Source organism: Scophthalmus maximus, chromosome 2, assembly GCF_022379125.1.
Source record: "Scophthalmus maximus strain ysfricsl-2021 chromosome 2, ASM2237912v1, whole genome shotgun sequence".
In the NCBI taxonomy this organism is placed as follows: Eukaryota; Metazoa; Chordata; class Actinopteri; order Pleuronectiformes; family Scophthalmidae; genus Scophthalmus; species Scophthalmus maximus.
The window spans coordinates 11,800,701-11,819,307 of NC_061516.1; the positions used below are offsets into that span (position 1 = coordinate 11,800,701).

The following is an 18,607-nucleotide window of genomic DNA, read 5'->3' on the forward strand; positions in this document are numbered from 1 at the left end:
TGACCAGTTCCAAGAGTCTGACAGGATATAGTGTGAAATTGTAACTTACGCACATGTGAGTTTTATATGTTACTGTATTTCATGTTTCCATTTCTCAATTCAGTGATGAGGACTTCTCTTTAAGATAATAGCATCTCTTTCTTTGCAAGATGAGTTTTAAAGTGTTAACTAAAAAAGTATTTTTCTCAAACAGATGTTAGAAAAGGGGAGTTGTCTTAATAATGAGGGTTGGATATTAAATAATGAAAGCTGCAAGACGTTGAATAGTAACTTTAAATAGAACAATGAAGTGTCATGTGTCACACCCTGGCGTACACTTCTAGTTGACTGTAGCATAAGGTAGAACTCAAAGGTATTACTCTTCAAGCAAACTACTTTAAAAACCTCGCATTTTTATGTGACAGTGCAAGTTTTAATCTCTTGTTGCAAATTGGAATGGGAATGTGTCCAAAGGAAGAAAAAAAACTTGTCAGTTGCAGCTCTGCAAGCTGTAGACACAGAAACAAGGCTTCATATAGAACTAATTTTCTTCTTAACAGATTGGTAGAAATGGAGAATTCATTGGTAACATTTCTGTCCACGGTCATGTTGTGTTTGGCTGTGTCAGAGGAAAGCTTATTCTTAACATCTGTGGTCTGATTTGTGAATTACTGGGTGTTAGACTGAAAAGACACTCAAGAGGACCACCGACTAGTAACTTGAGGTACAAACTACTGAAAAACTCAAGAGGAAGGAAGTCAGCTTACTTGTGTTACTTTACAGCCATTGCATTGTTTTGTTTGGTTTCATTTCCCATCTTCAAGGACAACTTGATTTTTGCAGTCACACATTTTTATTGCCATAAATCTGTGCTGCTATTTTTTTCCACTGTCCAAACTGCTGTTGCAAAGCATCGTGAACAGTTTGTAATGGCATCAGAATTCCCCATGCAGAGCAACAAAAGTTGATTGGATTAGACCCTTGTCATAATAGCCGAACTGGGAGTGAACCCAATATAAGTTAAATCATGTCAAGCCTGATTGAAATATATAAGGCTTACTATACATACTCTTTCTGTTAGGCTTAAAGGGGCATAGCGATTCTAAAGCGATACACTTTTTTAAAAATCAGCAAATATTTCCTTACGGTCCGTTAGCTTTCGCTATTGTGTGTGCGCCAGAAAAAAAGAATTCCTGTGTTTTCAGCTCAACCCTGGCTCTGTAAATCGAAAAACCAAAAAATGGTGCGGACCGCACCACACAGCACTGCGAGTGCAGTTTGTAAACATCTCAAGGTCCACACCTTAAAAGACATGCTAGCGGGTTTTGGCCTTGTGGTTAGTGCGTCGGTCTCCCATATTCAAGACTTGGGTTCAAGTCCCAGCCCGATCAGTAAAATCACAACAACAACAAAGAGAGAAACAAGCTCTCTCCAAAATCGCTTACTGCCCCTTTAAGTCAAGAGCGAGCAAAACATATGAAAGCATCTCCCCACATCTTTACTTGGCGAGCATATCTACAGACTCTTGCCAGGTATGGTTGAAATAAAACTTACTCAAATAAGAATAGCACAAACATGTTTATAATATGCACGTGTCACCATACACATAAGCATATGGTCTGAGTTTGGAAAGAGAACTCCTCGACACTGCCAGCTCTGTCGCCCACTCCTCATCTCTGCTTGAGGATAAAGGCTGAAGGCAACATCAGCTGCTACGAGTATAAAATGTCCAAATCTCCCACTGAGCTGTCGGCGGTTGAGTTGAAGTGCGAGAAATGTGTGCACCAATGCTGGTGATGAAGAAGAATAAAGAAGAATGAGTGGAATTAAAAAAGACAACATAGGTTCTGTTTCATCTGTTAAGATATATGTTTTTAAACTGCCCATTGTGAGTCAGACGGGCGTGTACGAATGTAATACTAATCTTTCCTAAGCCGTTGAAAACTTTAAATTATAACTAAAACTTTAGCTCTCTGCTGACATTTTTTCTCTTAGCTTTCCCTGTTGTGGAAAAGTTTTTTGAGAATTTTTTGAAATTGAGAAGATGCTTATTCAGACGCCCGCTACGACTTCACCTTGGAGATGAAGACGCCTCCACTGGAAATCAGTAAGATTATTGTTGAATATGTGAACTGGATTAACATTAAGAGGGATGGGTAAAGAAGGAAGATACTTTGGCCATTGTAGCCTTTGTCTAAAGGAAAGCCCCCTCTGGCCTCATTGTCACCAATGAAGGCTTCACTGCTAAAAGTACACACTGTACGAGTACAGTATGTCTCTGCTAGTCTTGGACCGCACACTCGCCCTCTCTAGCCCCTTTTAGTGCCCACAGAGATGAAAGAGTATCCTATTGTCATGGTCAGCTAGATCACAACTGCAATAACTGTGACCTAAAGGTTGGACAGTAACTTATTTCTTGCCTCACTCCTGGACGATTTAAAACCGTCCCCTGTAAATCTTATTGTGCACTGCGAGGGAAAGGGCAGGGGAATGAAATATGAGAAATACGATATTAGAAATGAGGCCAAAGGGAAGAGGGGTATTGCTGAGAAAGAGATTGTGGAGATGTTGGCTGTGGGAGCGGGTTGAAGACTCTCACAGCAGATGGGCTTGCTTGGAAACTAACGCAGATGGTTTAATATTTATTTTTCTCTCCAAGATTTTAACAGTTAAGGGTTGATAAACTGGCAATCTGATCATCTCAGATAGGCGTAATATAATACTACATGGATTTTGGAAGGAACGCCTTGCCTGAGGATAAGACAGCACTTGCTACTGTCCCCTCAACACAATCCTTTAAGAGAGACAAGCACTTCATTTTGTGATGTAGATGCAATTCTGGACATCAAATAAGTACTGTACAGCTGCTATTATAAAAACAGGTACACAAGAAGCTGGAAAGGAAGACGGTCTCCAATGACACATGAGTTGAAGAACATTCAGTACTGTCTGCATCAGAAGAAACCTAATAATGAGGCAAAAGGAAGTTCAGTTCATGACAATGGCATTGAAAAGTCTGAAATGTTTTCCCTTGCACTGAGACATTGCCAAGCTTGTTACTGTAGGTGGAGCTCACTGGTGCGACTGTGGCAGGAAGTGGACCCCAGTGCTGTAAATGAGAATTGCAGTACATGCTCTTGTACCTGGCCTGAAATCGACGGCGCTGTAATTACTATGACATGTTGGTTTAACAGTAAAGATGCACAGTTGAGGGGACCTAAAAGCAGTCAGGCTGTTATTCATTAATGTCTTGCAGCCTATGTGTTTGCTGTATTTCAGTCTGTGACTTTACTTTCTCTGTGTGACACCCCGACAGTTATCAGTTGATAACTGTACAATGATCGCACAGTAATTCTACACCAGCCCCCTCCTGTTGTTCTGGTCCTCTTCCAGGATCTCAGCGAGAGTCTGCGGCAAAGGTTCTCTGAAATGACTTCAGCTTCAACTTGCAGCTATAACATATTCTTTTTCGTGAGTTGCTACCGTTAAGGCCTGCATGCTTTTCTTAATAACTTAATTTAGGAGAGAAACTGAGGCAAGTTTTGTGTGAAGGTGGGATGGATTTAGAGAGAGGATTGATCGCAGAGTATAGGTGAATTTGCAGCACAAATACTGGCACTCAGTTTGCTATTTATTCTGAAGTGTTAGTAATCACCATGATGTGGCTCAAATTACTGAGGTGCTGCTCTAGACTGATTTAAAATTACATTTTCTAAACCAGTTTAGCTTTGCTATTTTACAATTCGATCAGGGGTATATCACGGTCACAGTTGTTCTGGATAGTGAATGTATTCTACGGGAGTCACTTACTGAAACTAATACCATAAAAAAAACAACTTTATGCGATCTGGCAATGTTCGTGTGTGTGTATGTGTGTGTGTGTGTGTGTGTGTGTGTGTGTGTACACCATGCTCACAGCCCAATTGACAGTGATTGTAATTTTTGTATTTAGTCACCATAATCAGTGTTTTTCTTCAGAATTAAAATAGCGAGCCTACTGAGCATTGTAATCATTCATGCTTCATATCAGGGTCATAACATTTTAGTGATGGCAGCTGCGAGCATGGCTGTGGACATTTGTTTAGGGGGGGACCAGTTTATTCAGCAACTTGTTGTTTTGTTAACATTGCTTTCTGATGAACAGTTTCTTGTGTTCTCTTCGGAGCGAGTGAATGTATTGTTCCACTGAGGGTGTTTCCTGTTGTCTTTGTCCTTGCACACATTAATTATTGAAAAGAAAATACTGGCAGAAACCTGGGTGAGTGTAGAGGAACCACTGATTTCCATCGCTACAGCCCTCGGGTGGGTAGTGGCTTCGCTCTCTGAGAGACGTTTACATGTCAGCCCAGATGTTAACACCGTCCCATAACCTCTCCTCCTCCTCATTATACACTCAAATATAAACACCTCTCTTCAAATACACATGTCTTTCTAAATTCATTAGGTGCCACATTTTATATGCCAACACATAATTCATATCAGGTTGTCTCATTGACCCCCCAAAAAAATCCAAAAAAAAAATCAAGTGGGCACACAAACTTAACAACGAAAGGAGTGGCTGCTAAAATGTTGGCTGTTGGCATTTATCAGGCAGCAAAAAGAATAATAGCCCCATAAAACAAAGAGCAATCTGTATGCTTTTCACATCAGGTCCTGGAGGAAACAACTTCTCCCCTCACTGATACTGACTCTAATGGATATCTAAAAGAGTCTCCAATTTCTGCAATTAGTTACATTTGAAAATGTAATTTGCCCTGTTTGTCAAAATTAAAAACAAAATTAAATAAAAATCGAGCATTTGGCGTAAAAGCAGGTCCACCTAACAGTTTTGTCTTTGAGTCAGTGAAAGATGACAAATTTGCAGTGACTACTCATCTTTACATGAAGAGTTATTTTCCATCCAAGACACGATCAGCAGAGTGTTCACTTTGAATCATGTTCGCTTTGAGTGGCGCTCTGATAGTGTTGACAAAGCCATTCTGATCAGGTGGCTGATACTGACACATCCCTATAATGGTTCATGTCCTTCTGCTCTGACTGAACATATCCATTACACTGATCAAATCATTGTCATCGACTGTACCAAAAACAACTGTGTCCTCATGGTTTACTCTTCCCGTCAAGCTACAAAGGTGTGAGGGGCGAACACGGGGATTCTGCATGACAGATGTCTTTGCTGATTAAACTGTGCTTGAATGGTCAAGTGCAATTTAAGATTTGTTAAACTGGGCGTATGAGAGCCACTGGGTGATGGTGACAGTCACATATGGCTCAACAACAACAAACCACTGGACATCAAAGCGGAGAGTTCACCGATATAGGCAGCAAAGCCCTGCGCTGGCCCCTGCACTGCATAGGAAGCTACAAAGCTATCAGGTTAATCACCATGGCCTCTACCCCTGTCCTGCGTCTTCATGCGTGAGGGACAATTTTGGTGAAGGATTGTTTAAGAAACTGAGCTCATACAGTTAGTCAGACGAAACATCAACACCGAGACAGCAGTGGGCCAAGAAGGCTGGAAGAAGGGTCAGATTTGATCAAGCATGCAGGTTTCCAGAGGGTGACGTCAACCAACATTATGACCTCTGACTAACTCTGTCTCATTGAAAGGGTTGGTCCCTGTCTGTGAAAATAAAGAAAGACGGATGACTAAACAAAACATTTACAGTGCTCAAAATACAACATGGGATCGTTCTGGCCTTTTTGGTGATTCTGCACATTCTACATTCTCTACAGGCCATTGAGTGCAACTCCAATTCCAAAAGAATCAAGCAGCCAGTGCTACATCTCAGCATCCAACCTTGTTTTTTATAAATTATATGGATGTACGGTTAACAGTAAATACGTTAGTAGGAAGTGCAATTACATAATCCAGTGATGAAGTTTTCGACTAACGTGTGTTGTTGATGTACGTATTTGGCAATTTGCAGATATGTTGAACCAAGTGCAACCCACCGTGATGTCATCCATTGGTTTGAACCCGCAAGTAAAGCATTGTGGTTGGCGCCACCTTGATTTTTTGAAACCAGAAGTAATCATATTTGGAGGAGCGGGGGTGGGCCTGACTGAGAGCTCATCCACTGCAGGGTCCACCTACACCTGCAAACTGCACCCATTGGATGGTACTAGCTGTCAATCACACTGTATGCACGCCCTGGTGCATACAGTGCTTAATCGTCTATTTTACTCTAAATGGGAACACAATTTACAAAAATCAACATCATGCCGTAATGAAAGAGAGAAGTGGGAAGTAGTGTCATATTCTCATGGTCTTCTATAGAAACAAACTTATTTTTGCAACCAGTGGAGTCGCGTAATACGGTAGTCATTCGATAGAATACGGGTTTCAGGCACTTCCACATTGGCTTCATTATATGCATTTTTTTACATACCGTTTCTGAATTGAACATGAGTGATCACACTTATGGGACTTTTCCTTTGGCTTTTGGATTATTGCAGAAAATAAGATCTTTGTAAGAAGTGAAGTAGTACATTTCCTTCTTCTTGTAGATTTGAGTACAAATACAACAAGCCTGTAAAGGCGGACCAATGATTAAATCAGTTTTTGTGACCAACCTCCGTAGTCCCATTTAGCCACTTGTTACCAACCACCTGTGTTAAGACGCTCAAAAACTAAACGGAAATCTGTGGTATTTACTGGTGTATTTCATCCTGCAGCATGAAAACGCCTTGAGCGTGTGTTTCCACAGATCTTATTATAGACATCTAATCAAAATCCCATTCAAAAAAACCTATCGAGGTGCAAAAATGCCAGCTGCCGCTGTTGTCATCCTCTGCACACCTTCACTCCCTGTGAGCCAGAGCATTTAATCCTTGCCTGCTTTTCACTCTGCCTTCACGGGTAAACACCAAGCACTGCTTCACCTGATGCCGGCTGCTGTTGTGGTGTCACCTGTCTGAATTTCACCTGGAAGGACAGAGCCACACTCCTCTGTCTCTTCCTGCAGAGTTGGCATCTTCTCATTTCAGAAAAGTCGACATAATTGAACGTTGGGTCGATCTGGTCGTTATGCACTTTGGATTTGAATAATGCCATGCTGCTTCTACCTAATTGGCTGAAGATGTGTGCGAAAAAACTTTAAACGGCAGGGGGAACCAATAATAAGGCTGATAGGGGGTGAATCCTGTGTTGAATATAATACATTTTAAGCAGATTAATAGAAAGTTTGCAGAATTATCTGCTGTGAAAATGCGCTGCTCAGCGTAATGCTGAGGACATAGCAGGCATCCGACAAAGAAATGATTCCTTTTCTCTTTCAGCCTGTGTGCCTGTGTGTCTGTCTGTGAGTGAGTGAGTGGGAGAGTGAGTCTGGCAGTGAGACAAAAAGCCCCTACTGTAATAACCAACCATTATTTTTTATTGTGTTATTAATTATTTTGCGTGAGAATCCGACTCTGTTTGTTAATCTGAACGATGAACATTTGCACAAATACACGTTATGTGCACATTATGTGTGTGACCTGGGGAAGCATAGTCATTTGTGCTGCAGTGATGTTTTATGTTTTATTCCCCACTTTGCTCCCCAAGCTCAGTGATGAGGAAAGTGTAAGTGCTCTAGGCTTCTCGGTCTGTTATAAGATTACAGGGTCCAAAATGAAATAGAGACATATGCAAAGGTTGGAAGGCCAGGGAGGAGTGAAACAGGGCTGAGGTAATTGTCAGTGTGGTCCAGGTCTTTGGGAGCAACATAGACAGAACCAAGCGCACACACACACACACCCAAACACACATACGTGCGTTTTCCTGTATCGATTAGCTGGGGGGGAAAGGGTTGAGGTCAGCAGGCATATGTCTGAATTTCTTTCTCTCTGTCTCTCACACTCCATTTGTCTCTGTCTGATTCAATACTCTTCTTCCCCCATCAGGGGGCCGTGCTTCATCCATACATCTGCGACTCCCCTCCCCACGCCCGCTCTCACACTCTGTGGTTTCTTTTGTGTCCGTCTCTTTGCCCTTCACTTGACATACATGAATCAATCAGTCAATCCAATTAAATTCAGAGCAAAGCCTGATGGATTTGCTTCTGAACCGCCATCCCGATAGCGCAACGGTATCCACAGTGTAATTATGGTGCAAATTATTTGATGTGGATTGGATTTAACTTCATTTTCCCTCATCTCACACAAAAGAGAAACAACAAAACACAAATACATTTCATCGCACAAGCTCACTGTGAAATAGGGTAAACACAGGCGTTTTTTACCCTGCAGATTGGGACCCCCCCCGACCAGTGTGAGATTGTTTGTTCAGGTGCTCAAGATGATTATGGAACAGACATTGCTCCCATATGAATATATTGACCATTTATTTTTTCTGTCCCCCCCCCCCTCTAAAATAGTAGCCTATTTTCTCTTGTTCATGACACAGGGTTATCACAACAGGACTCTACGTGGACCAAACAATGGAGCGTTCATTTTCCTATCTTTCGCACAAAATGCACGAGCTCAAATCCAAACCTTGACATCTGAATTGGTTGACGGATCACGCTGGTAATGATCACTGATGACGGTGATCATGATAGTGACCCCTGTCTGTGATCCCTTCTTTGTTCTTTCATTAAACTGTAGGAAAGGGAGCTGCCAATGTCAGAGTATATTTTATTTCTCCTTTCCTGGTTTGTCGCAGAGACTGCAGGAGGCTGTAAGTACTTTAGAAGCCCCTGAGGTACATTGTAGTACACTGTAGTACTCTGCAGTAGCCTGTAGTACGCTGTAGTACTCTGTGCCCTAAAATCAAGAACTTGTTGTCGTTAAATTGAAAAACTGTATGGCACACTTTTTTGATGCATAAAGTCTAGTTTCAATAAAAATCTTTTTAAAAAATCTATTTGATCAGCAATTCTGGGGCTGCGAGAAGTGATTTGTAAGATACACGGAACATGTGTGTACGAGACGTGTGGAGACGAGGGTGTGAAAATGAGCGCTGAATGTGCTCGACTTGAAAAGGAAAGTTAGATTTCTAGAGACGACATGATGTGAAAATGTACACAATGATTTTCTCCAGTCCTGAAAATTCCCTGACAGAGCTTGAGAAGACTCGACGATGGCAGAATGAGGCGTATCTCTCATGTTATGAATCATCCTTGCACAACAACATATTATAAAGTATTTACACTTTTGTCTTCTTTCTTTTTGAGTTTTATGAATGAAACATGTTTAAAAGGTATTGCACATCAAAATGTCATACATGTAAGCATTGGCCAACACATGCCAATGTGGATTTCCAGCTGCCCATTTAGGGGCCAGTCCCTTTACACTCACATTAGAGAACTAATACATTAAACAAGCCACGTCTGGATCTTAACACTTTCCCTCACAGATAGAGCTGATAGCCGATCAATAGTTGCCAGACTCAATCAATCAATGTGCTCCGCGCAACCCGACAACCTCCTCTGTCTGTGTTTTAGACCCAGCTGCCTCAGCTGCAGGGCTGGTTTGTCCTCCGGTGCCTCTGTCGTTTGTCTTTAGATTTCCCTTCCATCTGATCGCACCAGTGCTTTTCAAATGCCCTTTCCCCGCGTCCTCACGCTCTGTGATTTATACAGTATGTGTCCCTGGTCATAGCCGAGGACACGACAAGCTCATGCTCATTTGCACAAAGCCATTTAGTCTCATATTCATATTTGTCTTCAAAGAATTAAACAATATGCCACTGGGTGTAAAATGATCCCTCATGCATCCAAAGTTGTTTTAAAAAAACTGCCCATTCCCTGTAATTTATCATAATAACGGTGGATGAGACTGAATTGCTCCGCTTCTACAATCTACCTGATGTTAAATTGAGGAATTGAGGGAGGATTTGACACTTTCATTGCGTAAGACTTTACAAATGTACCGCACATCTCCGCCTCCTGCCTTTGCACTTTGGACTGTAGGTGCCTCTTCTTTTCATTTTTGATTCGCTCGCTTCCCCACCACAGGCAATTCACATGTGCAGTGAAGTGTGAAGGGGGGGAAAACAAATTGTACCCTCATTCTCAGATACATTCACGGCCATTTACACACACAAGCAGACGTGCACACTGTAAAGACAAAGAGTCATTGTTATGCATGCAGAGGCAGCATCAGGCAAACACTGATGTCACTAATATGCATTTAAAAAATAATGCTTTTCTGCACGGCTGGATTCTGACATACTATCATAGCTGTGAAGTTCCAACTTTAAAGGAGAGAATGATTGTAACCATGTTGATGTCTGTCAAGGATGGTGGGGTTTTTATGGCAGTCTTTCACAGTCCCTTACTGTCTCCTTCTCTCTCCCACTTACATTTATGACACTCTCCTCGAGACCAACTTCAAATGTTGCTCATCAACGCGACACCATCCGATCAAATGGAGAAACCCATTTTGCTGCAATCAAATCATCCCAGTGATCTGCAAATTTTAAGTGCGAGAAAAGCTACTCCACTATATAACATGTGTTCTCCTCCGTCTTCTACAATTTTCCATTAAAGTCATTTCAGTAATTCAAATGCTTAGGCTCATATGACCCCTGCGTTCATTGATAAATATATAAAGATCCACACATGCAGATAGAAGATCAATAATCTATGATGACATTTTGGGATCTCTTCTGCTATCGCAAGTTTATTATCATTATCTGCATGCGAACGCAGAACTTGTTGTTTTTTAGGTAATAACATGCTCATGGCTTGTCAGTTTGTGCACCATCTGCTGAATAAACAAGCAAACTGCAATCTGACACAAAAAGGCAGTGGCCCAATAGAGCAAGGAGGTTTTTTTCTTTTTCGTTTGTCATTTTTTGTTGCTGCTGTTTTGGAAGGAAAGAAATGATCTGTTACACTTGACATTTTCACCAATTTGAGGCCTCGGCACTTAATTCAGCATGATTGCACATAGATAAAAAGTAGTAAAAGTATAAGTCTATATTTTATTTTTTCTATTCTTCACGTTGCATATTATTTGGTTTTTTTTCTTCTTCATTTTCTTACTGTTGCATCATTACATTTCCATCTGAAAGGCAGCAAGTATATTTTTTAAACCATACATCATGACAGAGTTATTTTGGTCTGCGGTTTATAAAAAAAGGAGTTGACATGAACACAAACACAAACACCATAATATAGAACAGGCCATCAGGCAGGCTCTCCATATTTGTAGTAGAGCATTTCAACAATACCAGTATCTGCAAAGCAGATTGAAAAGGTTGGAAATGTCTCCATGAAATAAGAGGGATAAGATTATGTTGGCATGTGGGTTAATCTGTGAGAACGCAGTAGATTATACTCCACAAGGGCATGACTTTACAGGGTTGTTGGGAGGATAATAGGTCCAGGTTCTGCAGTTTTCAGTGGATGGGAAGTGACGGCACAAACTGTATGAAATCTTACATTAAGCCCCACTATTCAACCGGCAGCACACCTCCTTGAAAATTCATTATGCCACCCATTCACACAAGTGTACAGCAACAACTTAAAGAGAAACATAAATTGGTAGCAAAGTGAACCACATTACAAACATGTATCGACCAACGCCAGTGTCATAATCGCCTCTGGTGGCTTCTCAGCACTTTCAAGCACTTAAGTCTGGAAAGTCGTCATGCAGGGATTAAATTGGAAGTGAAATGTTGCATGTGAATGATAGACATTTTTTAGATAATATGAATTTGGCAGGAAAACCTGTCTTTCACTTCTTAGTGTGAAAAGTAAGAATGCAGACGTTTCCCAGCGCCTCCTCAATATCTCTAGGTGAGGACCAGACTAGACTAGTTTTGGCTAGAACAATAGGTATAAAACAAAAAATTGATTTCATTTTCCCGTGCTCATTCTCACATCTCATGTCCTTGAATGGGAATTAGATGTGAATTAAACTTACAGAAAGACCAGAGTTGACATAACTCTTTCATACAACAAATTGCCATCACATGCGTTGCCAAGACTACTAAACAGGGCATTGGACATCTCCTTCATTTGGGAAAAAAAGAACATCATATGCACAGAATAAGGTAGGGGTATTTGCACAGAAAAACTTCTATGTAGGATTCAAAAACGTGCAGACGTTGGTGCGGCAGTAGCCTAAAGCAAGAAATGGTTGTTACCCGCCTGAGAATCGGACATACAGGACATGCTACTGAATTATGTGATGTGTTGAGATGGAAACTGTGAAACATGTACGGACAGATTACAACACGTATGGTGAATGATAGTCAGAGTTGATTCTTGAGAGGATAGACGAGTTTCGTCTTCAGGAGGAAGATTGAATTCAGACACTTTGATCAGATGGTTTGCAGTTCAGACACCGTTTATTGCAGGCCTGGATCGAGACCCTCTGCATGCTGCAAGGAGGTTTCGATCATGAACAGAGCAAAAAAGGAGTTTATATACCTCACCGTGAGCACACACAAATTTAGACTAAACCAAACAAGGTTGAAACTAGTCTTCAGCAGACAGTCATCCATCACCCAGAACATATTACTTTCTCTTAGCATGTGGTATATCTGCGCCATTACCTGTACGCTAGAATCTACTTCCCTAGGAGCGAAGGCATTCCCATGCACGACACATGTGCGCCTAACATGTCCACACTCTGGAGCATGCTATACATAGTCAATGTAAAAAAATCTTACTACCAGTGAAGAAATAAGACCATTATTTCAGCAGCAAATAATGCAAAACACAACATTGCATTTTGGAATTTTCCCCCATTTTCTTCCTGCCACGCCACCGTTTCCCACTCCAGTCCAGTGGGTGGCGGTATTGCGCTCACTACGCGTGTTTGCCACCCACCAATAAAACGCAAAGAAGACGAACACAGACTCCTCCGGCCCAGCAGGTGGCAGACTGCGGGATTTCCGGTCTGTCACAGAGAGACACGACGCGGAAGAGACGTGGCACATAAACACAGCGAGAGGAAGGAACCCAGCTAGCTGCCAGTGAACTCTACCGATGACAGCTTGTGGGAGCTGCCTTGCTTGGGGACCCGACCGGGGAGCGTACATGACCGCCGCACAGCGTCCGGAACGACCAGGACTCGAGTGAAGTCTGCGTGACAGGTAACACGGAGCTACATCACCATTGTCGCGCGGGACTTCCTCAACTCCAGCTGCTAGCTAGGTTAGCCCGCTAACGTCACCTCACCTGGTAACTCCCAGCTAAGCTAGCAGGCTAATGTCAGCGCAGGTGAACGTTGGGAGGACGAGGCTGTCGGGAGGTGTTTGTTCCTACAAGAGGCGTTTTTTAGAAAGTCTCGTGAACCTCTCGAAAATGTGTAGCTCGTGTTAAGTTCGCCTCAACCGCACGTTAGGTGCAGTTGAAGAGATACAAAGTCACGTCGTCAGTCAATGGGTGCCATCGATGAACAATCAATGATCAAATTAAATCATGGCGTGTTAACCAGATAGTTGATGTCCATAATCTGGCGATGGTTTCACTTTGAAAACTGCAGCTCCACTACAGCATGAATACATATTACTATCACACCCAGGGTAGATATGATGAACAATCAGGTATGTAAATGGTTTGAGACATTGGATTCATAGATCTACAATTTCATATGGAATGAATTACAAACCCACTTCAGTCTGAACAGTCTCATTTCACTTGGAGAATTCGACCAGTTATTATTATTATTAGTAGTAGTCTTAGAACACTTCACTGAATCTTCCCACTGCCTTTAGTTTCCCCTTCTTGTATTGTTTGTCTGTTGTCTCCTCTTGCTGTCTGTAATTTGTGTCGTCTTTTGTTGCTGTAAATGTGAATTGTTCTCGGGCCTCTCTTGAAAAAGAGATTTTTAATCTCAATGAGGCTGATTTAATAAAAAATAAAAAACCTGCAAACCTCTCACATGGGATTGCACAATCTAAAGAGAAAAACAATTTCCTGTTAAAATATTTTAAAGAGCAAATGTTGCACCATAAACCCACGTTTTATTTTTAGAGGCAAAAATATAGCATGATCGAAAAAAAAGTCAGTAATCTCATGTGTGCCGAACTTTACCTGCCGATAGTTCACAACAATATGCCCTGTCATTCAAAAGTGTGCATCCAGCCCAATATTGCTTGCTGGTTGGGAGGTATTATAAGCCTAAATGCTACATAAATATTAAATCACACATATATATTCTATCACTATGTCCAAAACGTATGAGTTGGTAAGAACATGGCTAAAAAACAACAACCTCACAGTATAAAAAATTATTGCATAATATCAAGATTCTTTAGAAAAATCAATCAAGAAACTGTTTAAGGATAAAATGTTCAGACAATAATGACTGTATTTGGCTAAAGCAGCAAATTAAATAACCGACAAAGCAAGGTTCGGCATCACCATGATGCAGCCATGCATTTTGGCATTTTTATTTACTGTATTATCAAAGTGAAGAATCTTTTTGCACCTGAAGTTGTCAAATAAACCAACCAGCCAGTGTGTGAGGCTGTCAAGGGGAAAAAAAACTAAGAGAGAGAGATTCGCCTCGATTATGTTGCTCAAGTCTGTATGCAAAAGTGTCGGCCTCAAGATAAATGTACTAAGATGCTTTTGCTTTCAATGAAAAAAAATCTTCTATTTTCTAGCTTCTGCTCACTAAACAGGAGGACAGTCTCTTAATATATGGAACGACATGTATTGTTGTTGTATACATTCATTACAAACCTCCAGTCATTTTGTTTCCCATCCAAACAGCACAGGTGGCTATGGGTCTCTGCAAGTGCCCAAAAAGAAAGGTGACCAACTTATTCTGCTTCGAACATCGCGTCAATGTTTGTGAGCATTGCCTCGTCTCCAACCACAACAAGGTCAGTGGGTGAACGAGTATCACACGATGTGCGTTTGTGCAAAACTCGTAACTTATTGTGATCACAATTTAAATTCTGTCTCCACCTGCTGCCCTTCAGTGCATCGTGCAGTCGTACCTGCAATGGCTTCAGGACAGCGATTACAACCCCAACTGTACTCTGTGTAATATTCCACTGACTGCTCAAGACACCGTCAGACTGGTCTGCTACGGTGAGATCATCAAGTTTTTGTTTATTTCAAACTCATGGAAAAACACTTCCACCTCTGTCTAGCAAATCCTCCTGTCTTTAACGGAGGTAAATGGTTTTCGGTAACGTGAAATTGTTCTTGCTGTCCACAGATGTGTTCCACTGGTCCTGTCTTAATAACTTGGCATCTCGGTTGCCGCTCCACACGGCTCCAGCGGGATACCAGTGTCCCACCTGCCAGGGTCCAGTGTTTCCCCCCTCTAACCTGGCCAGCCCCATTGCCGATATGCTGAAAGAACAACTGTCATCTGTCAACTGGGCTAGAGCTGGTCTGGGTCTGCCGCTGGTAAGGGCCTGTTGTAGTTAAATCCCTTGTGTGGTGATCTTACAACCATTAGACGGTCTTCCTGAAGAAGAAGAAAAAACACAGAAAAAATACCTTAATAGTAGAAAGTAGACAGTAGTATTCTCTAATGGTATTTTGAAAGCAAATTAAGAACATTAATGTTCAAGCAATGATTAAAAATGTGATCTCTGACTGACAGATTGAAGAGCCCATTGGTGCCGTTGAGGAGACCACAGCTAATGATGTCACCGATTACACTGACTGGTCAACATTTGATGGTGAGGCCTAATTTCAACCTGTGCATATTTTTTTGACTGTTTTGTAGCCTCACACAGCATTATTTAAAAGGTTGAGTTTATAGTAAAGTCAACATACCGGCCGATGTACTGGAATAACAGCTGTCATCTGTTACTGAACAACATGATGAAATATTTAACTTCTATCTTTGTTTCTACAGCACAAGAACAAAGTAACATATACCCCAGCCACTCCTACAACACCAGCCTCGGTCCACCACCAAACAGAGTCTTACCCCCTCCAGCACAGGAAGACCTCGGAGGTCCTCATAAAAACGGGGATCCAAATTTGCAGGATCATGATGTGGTCAACTTCACTACTGCCACCCCCTGTGACACAATAACAATACACAAAGGTAACGCAATGAAAAGCCATTTTTATTCCCTAATGTTGTTTAAAACATTCAAAAGAAAATATAAGGTCAGTTTCATTTTATTAATTTATTTTGTTGTTGTTATTGTCCAGCTTCATCCCCAAGAAAGCTCTACGACACACGGGAAACTGGTCACAGCTCTGTCACGCAGATCGACTTTGATGACGACAAATACCGGCGACGACCAACATTAAGTTGGTTTGCTCAAATTCTCAAGTAAGTATTATGAATTATTGCTGTCTGACACAAGGAATAAACTGTTGTGAAATTGTTCTGTGATCCCAGATTTATTTTTTAAATGTATTAATCTTTCCAGGAACCGCACAGGTGGAAAGCGGACATCTCTGTCCTGGAAGCAGCGGGTCTTCATGCTTCTCCTGGTCGGAGTTCTTGGATTTTTTACGTTGATAATCATCATGGCTAAACTCGGACGTGCCTCGGCTGGCTCAGACCCAAATTTAGATCCTCTCCTCAACCCCCATATTCGTGTGGGGAAAAACTGATGACAGGCATTGATTCCTTCTTTTACTTCTGTGTTACCTTGGGACTTTCCAATACACGGTGAGCCCAATAGAGAGAGCTGTTCACCCAACTTGAACGGTAAAGAGATGTTGCACCTCTTTAGAGTGGATCTCTGGCTCCATTCATTTACACCAGGCATTAGAAACATGCCACGTGCCCACCAGACCATGAAAATATCTCACAACATTCAGGAGGTTTATGTGATCCTAGCAAAGCAACCTGAAAATGTAAATGTTGACCAGAGACCTGTAGCATATACAGTAGTCAGTAGGTCCAGTAATTGTTGCTTTGAATAGCTATTGACAAAGAGTATTTATATTTCGAATTCCAGCTAACATTTGTCACTGACCTTTTTTAAGTTGAATTTTTTAAGTTCAGTAGAAACTAAATGAACACTGTTGATGTTGAAAGAACATCCTTTGCTGGTTGAAATGTCAGAATGTATATATTCAGCTACGAAACGTTGAGTAACGTTTACACGGTTATAAACTGATTCCACATGCTGATATGAATTGATTGGCCTTGTGCATTTCTCCTTTAGAGAAAAGGTGGTCCTCAGAAAGGGAATCAAACCCCCCCCCACGCGATTAACATAACTATTTATGGGTGTCTGCATTATTGCTGAGATTCTGAGAGTGCATTGCTTTTAGATTTGCCATACATTCTGTATGTACATTTCCTTGATGTTTTTTTTTGACTGTCTATTAAATGGGAATGCTACAGCGCATAAGTATTTCAATTATTCACAGAGTCTATGGGTTGTGACCATCATATAATGTGGTGTTTAGGCAAAATCAAGAGTGAAGGATTGTCAGGATGGGAATGTAATGTGCTTATTCAATGAGAATTAATAAGTTATAAAACATAAAAAAATATCCAATCTGTTATTCATTTCCTCATTTCTTTTTTTTTTAAAGCAGCTGCTGGTTGTACGTAGCATATGGAGGCTTTCACAGTAAAATGTTACACTCCTTTTCAAAGGAAAAAAAAAAGGTTTTATTTATGAATAATGTTTAAAAATAACAAAGAACTAGGGGGATTAATGGCCATCAACCACTCATTTACTCTAACAGGATTTCACAATGGCAAATCTTTGACTTCCATAATAAACATTTACTTTCAAAGATAATGCAGTTTGTACTGGATTTCACCTGGTGACATAACAGCAAAGGTTTCACCTTCATGCTTTGAAGAGAGTATTCAGCGTCTGGTTTTTTTTTTTGTCTGTGTGTGACTGGTGGCTGCCTCGGTCTCTGTGCTAACATTGTGAATAACAGGCTTCATCATCATGAGATTTTGACGTTTCTAATGACTCATTATCTCTGATAACCTACAAACAACTCCTGCACAAATGGTGAAGAAGAGACTCAAAAAGAACAATTTCTCATGTCCAGTTCTTTTTTAAGGAGCAGCTGCTTATTAGATTCTCCAGCCTTGAGCTGAACACGGTGAACTTTTATTCCGACTGAAAAAGGACCAGTCAGACCTGTCCCCCAGATAACACGCTGCGGATGTCTGTTGCTCAGCCGTGACTTTACTCCACAAATATTTTAGCGTATCACTCCCCCTGGTGGTGCATCCGGCTCAGGACCTCAAGTCCTGTGAAGTCAGTGAGCTTGGTGACCAGACAGAGAACAGGGTCATGACTGTGGACGGGCTGTCTGCAGAACAATCCCCCCTTTGAAGGGCTGCAGCTACCAGTGACATTACACACCGCAATATACACAACAAAATATACTCTTCTGTTTAAAAAAAATACTCATGATATTAAATTCAGGTATCATTTAAGGTTAGGAGCCTATTGGACATATTACATTTTTGCATAATACACAACATGCATGGGTTTTGCTCTTCAGAAAAACAATCTTTTTTGTAGATGAGTGTCATGTATATATTTTTCTTTTTCTTATCATTTTGTAACAGTATTACTATGAATGTTGGCATATTGATCTCTGATCTGTAAGATTAATCACATTATCCAACCTTAAACCATTTACTACACTTGAAGTATGATGGACTACAGAAGGGGATGACTGCACGCTAATTTGATCAAAAAATCTCGTCATTACAACATACTTTATCATATTTGATGTATGTGCTTTTGTGGTCATCAACAGAGGTCAAAGAC

At 41.1% G+C, this 18,607-nt stretch overlaps 1 protein-coding gene across 2 annotated transcripts; it reads left to right on the forward strand.

Annotated features, from left to right (window-relative positions):
* Nucleotides 1–12,818: 12,818 nt before the first annotated feature.
* zfpl1 (zinc finger protein-like 1) lies at nucleotides 12,819–17,608 on the forward strand. Of its 2 annotated transcripts, none has more exons than XM_035626579.2 (8): nucleotides 12,819–13,012; nucleotides 14,645–14,752; nucleotides 14,852–14,963; nucleotides 15,094–15,287; nucleotides 15,487–15,565; nucleotides 15,745–15,939; nucleotides 16,050–16,173; nucleotides 16,274–17,608. In XM_035626579.2, the coding sequence occupies exons 2-8, from the start codon at nucleotides 14,651–14,653 to the stop codon at nucleotides 16,458–16,460; spliced, it is 993 nt and encodes a 330-aa protein (XP_035482472.1). In that variant the 5' UTR covers nucleotides 12,819–13,012; nucleotides 14,645–14,650; the 3' UTR covers nucleotides 16,461–17,608. The 2 variants fall into 2 exon arrangements, with proteins under 2 accessions (XP_035482472.1, XP_035482471.1); XM_035626578.2 differs by having other exon boundaries at nucleotides 12,820–13,012; nucleotides 14,640–14,752.
* The last annotated feature ends 999 nt before the right edge of the window (nucleotides 17,609–18,607 follow it).

Excerpts from the sequence above, each read along its gene's own strand:
- zfpl1 (XM_035626579.2), top strand. The coding sequence starts at position 14,651 with ATGGGTCTCTGCAAGTGCCCAAAAAGAAAGGTGACCAACTTATTCTGC. Across the intron at positions 14,964-15,093 it reads CGTCAGACTGGTCTGCTACG|ATGTGTTCCACTGGTCCTGT; the intron begins GTGAGATCATCA and ends TGCTGTCCACAG. Across the intron at positions 15,940-16,049 it reads CACAATAACAATACACAAAG|CTTCATCCCCAAGAAAGCTC; the intron begins GTAACGCAATGA and ends GTTATTGTCCAG.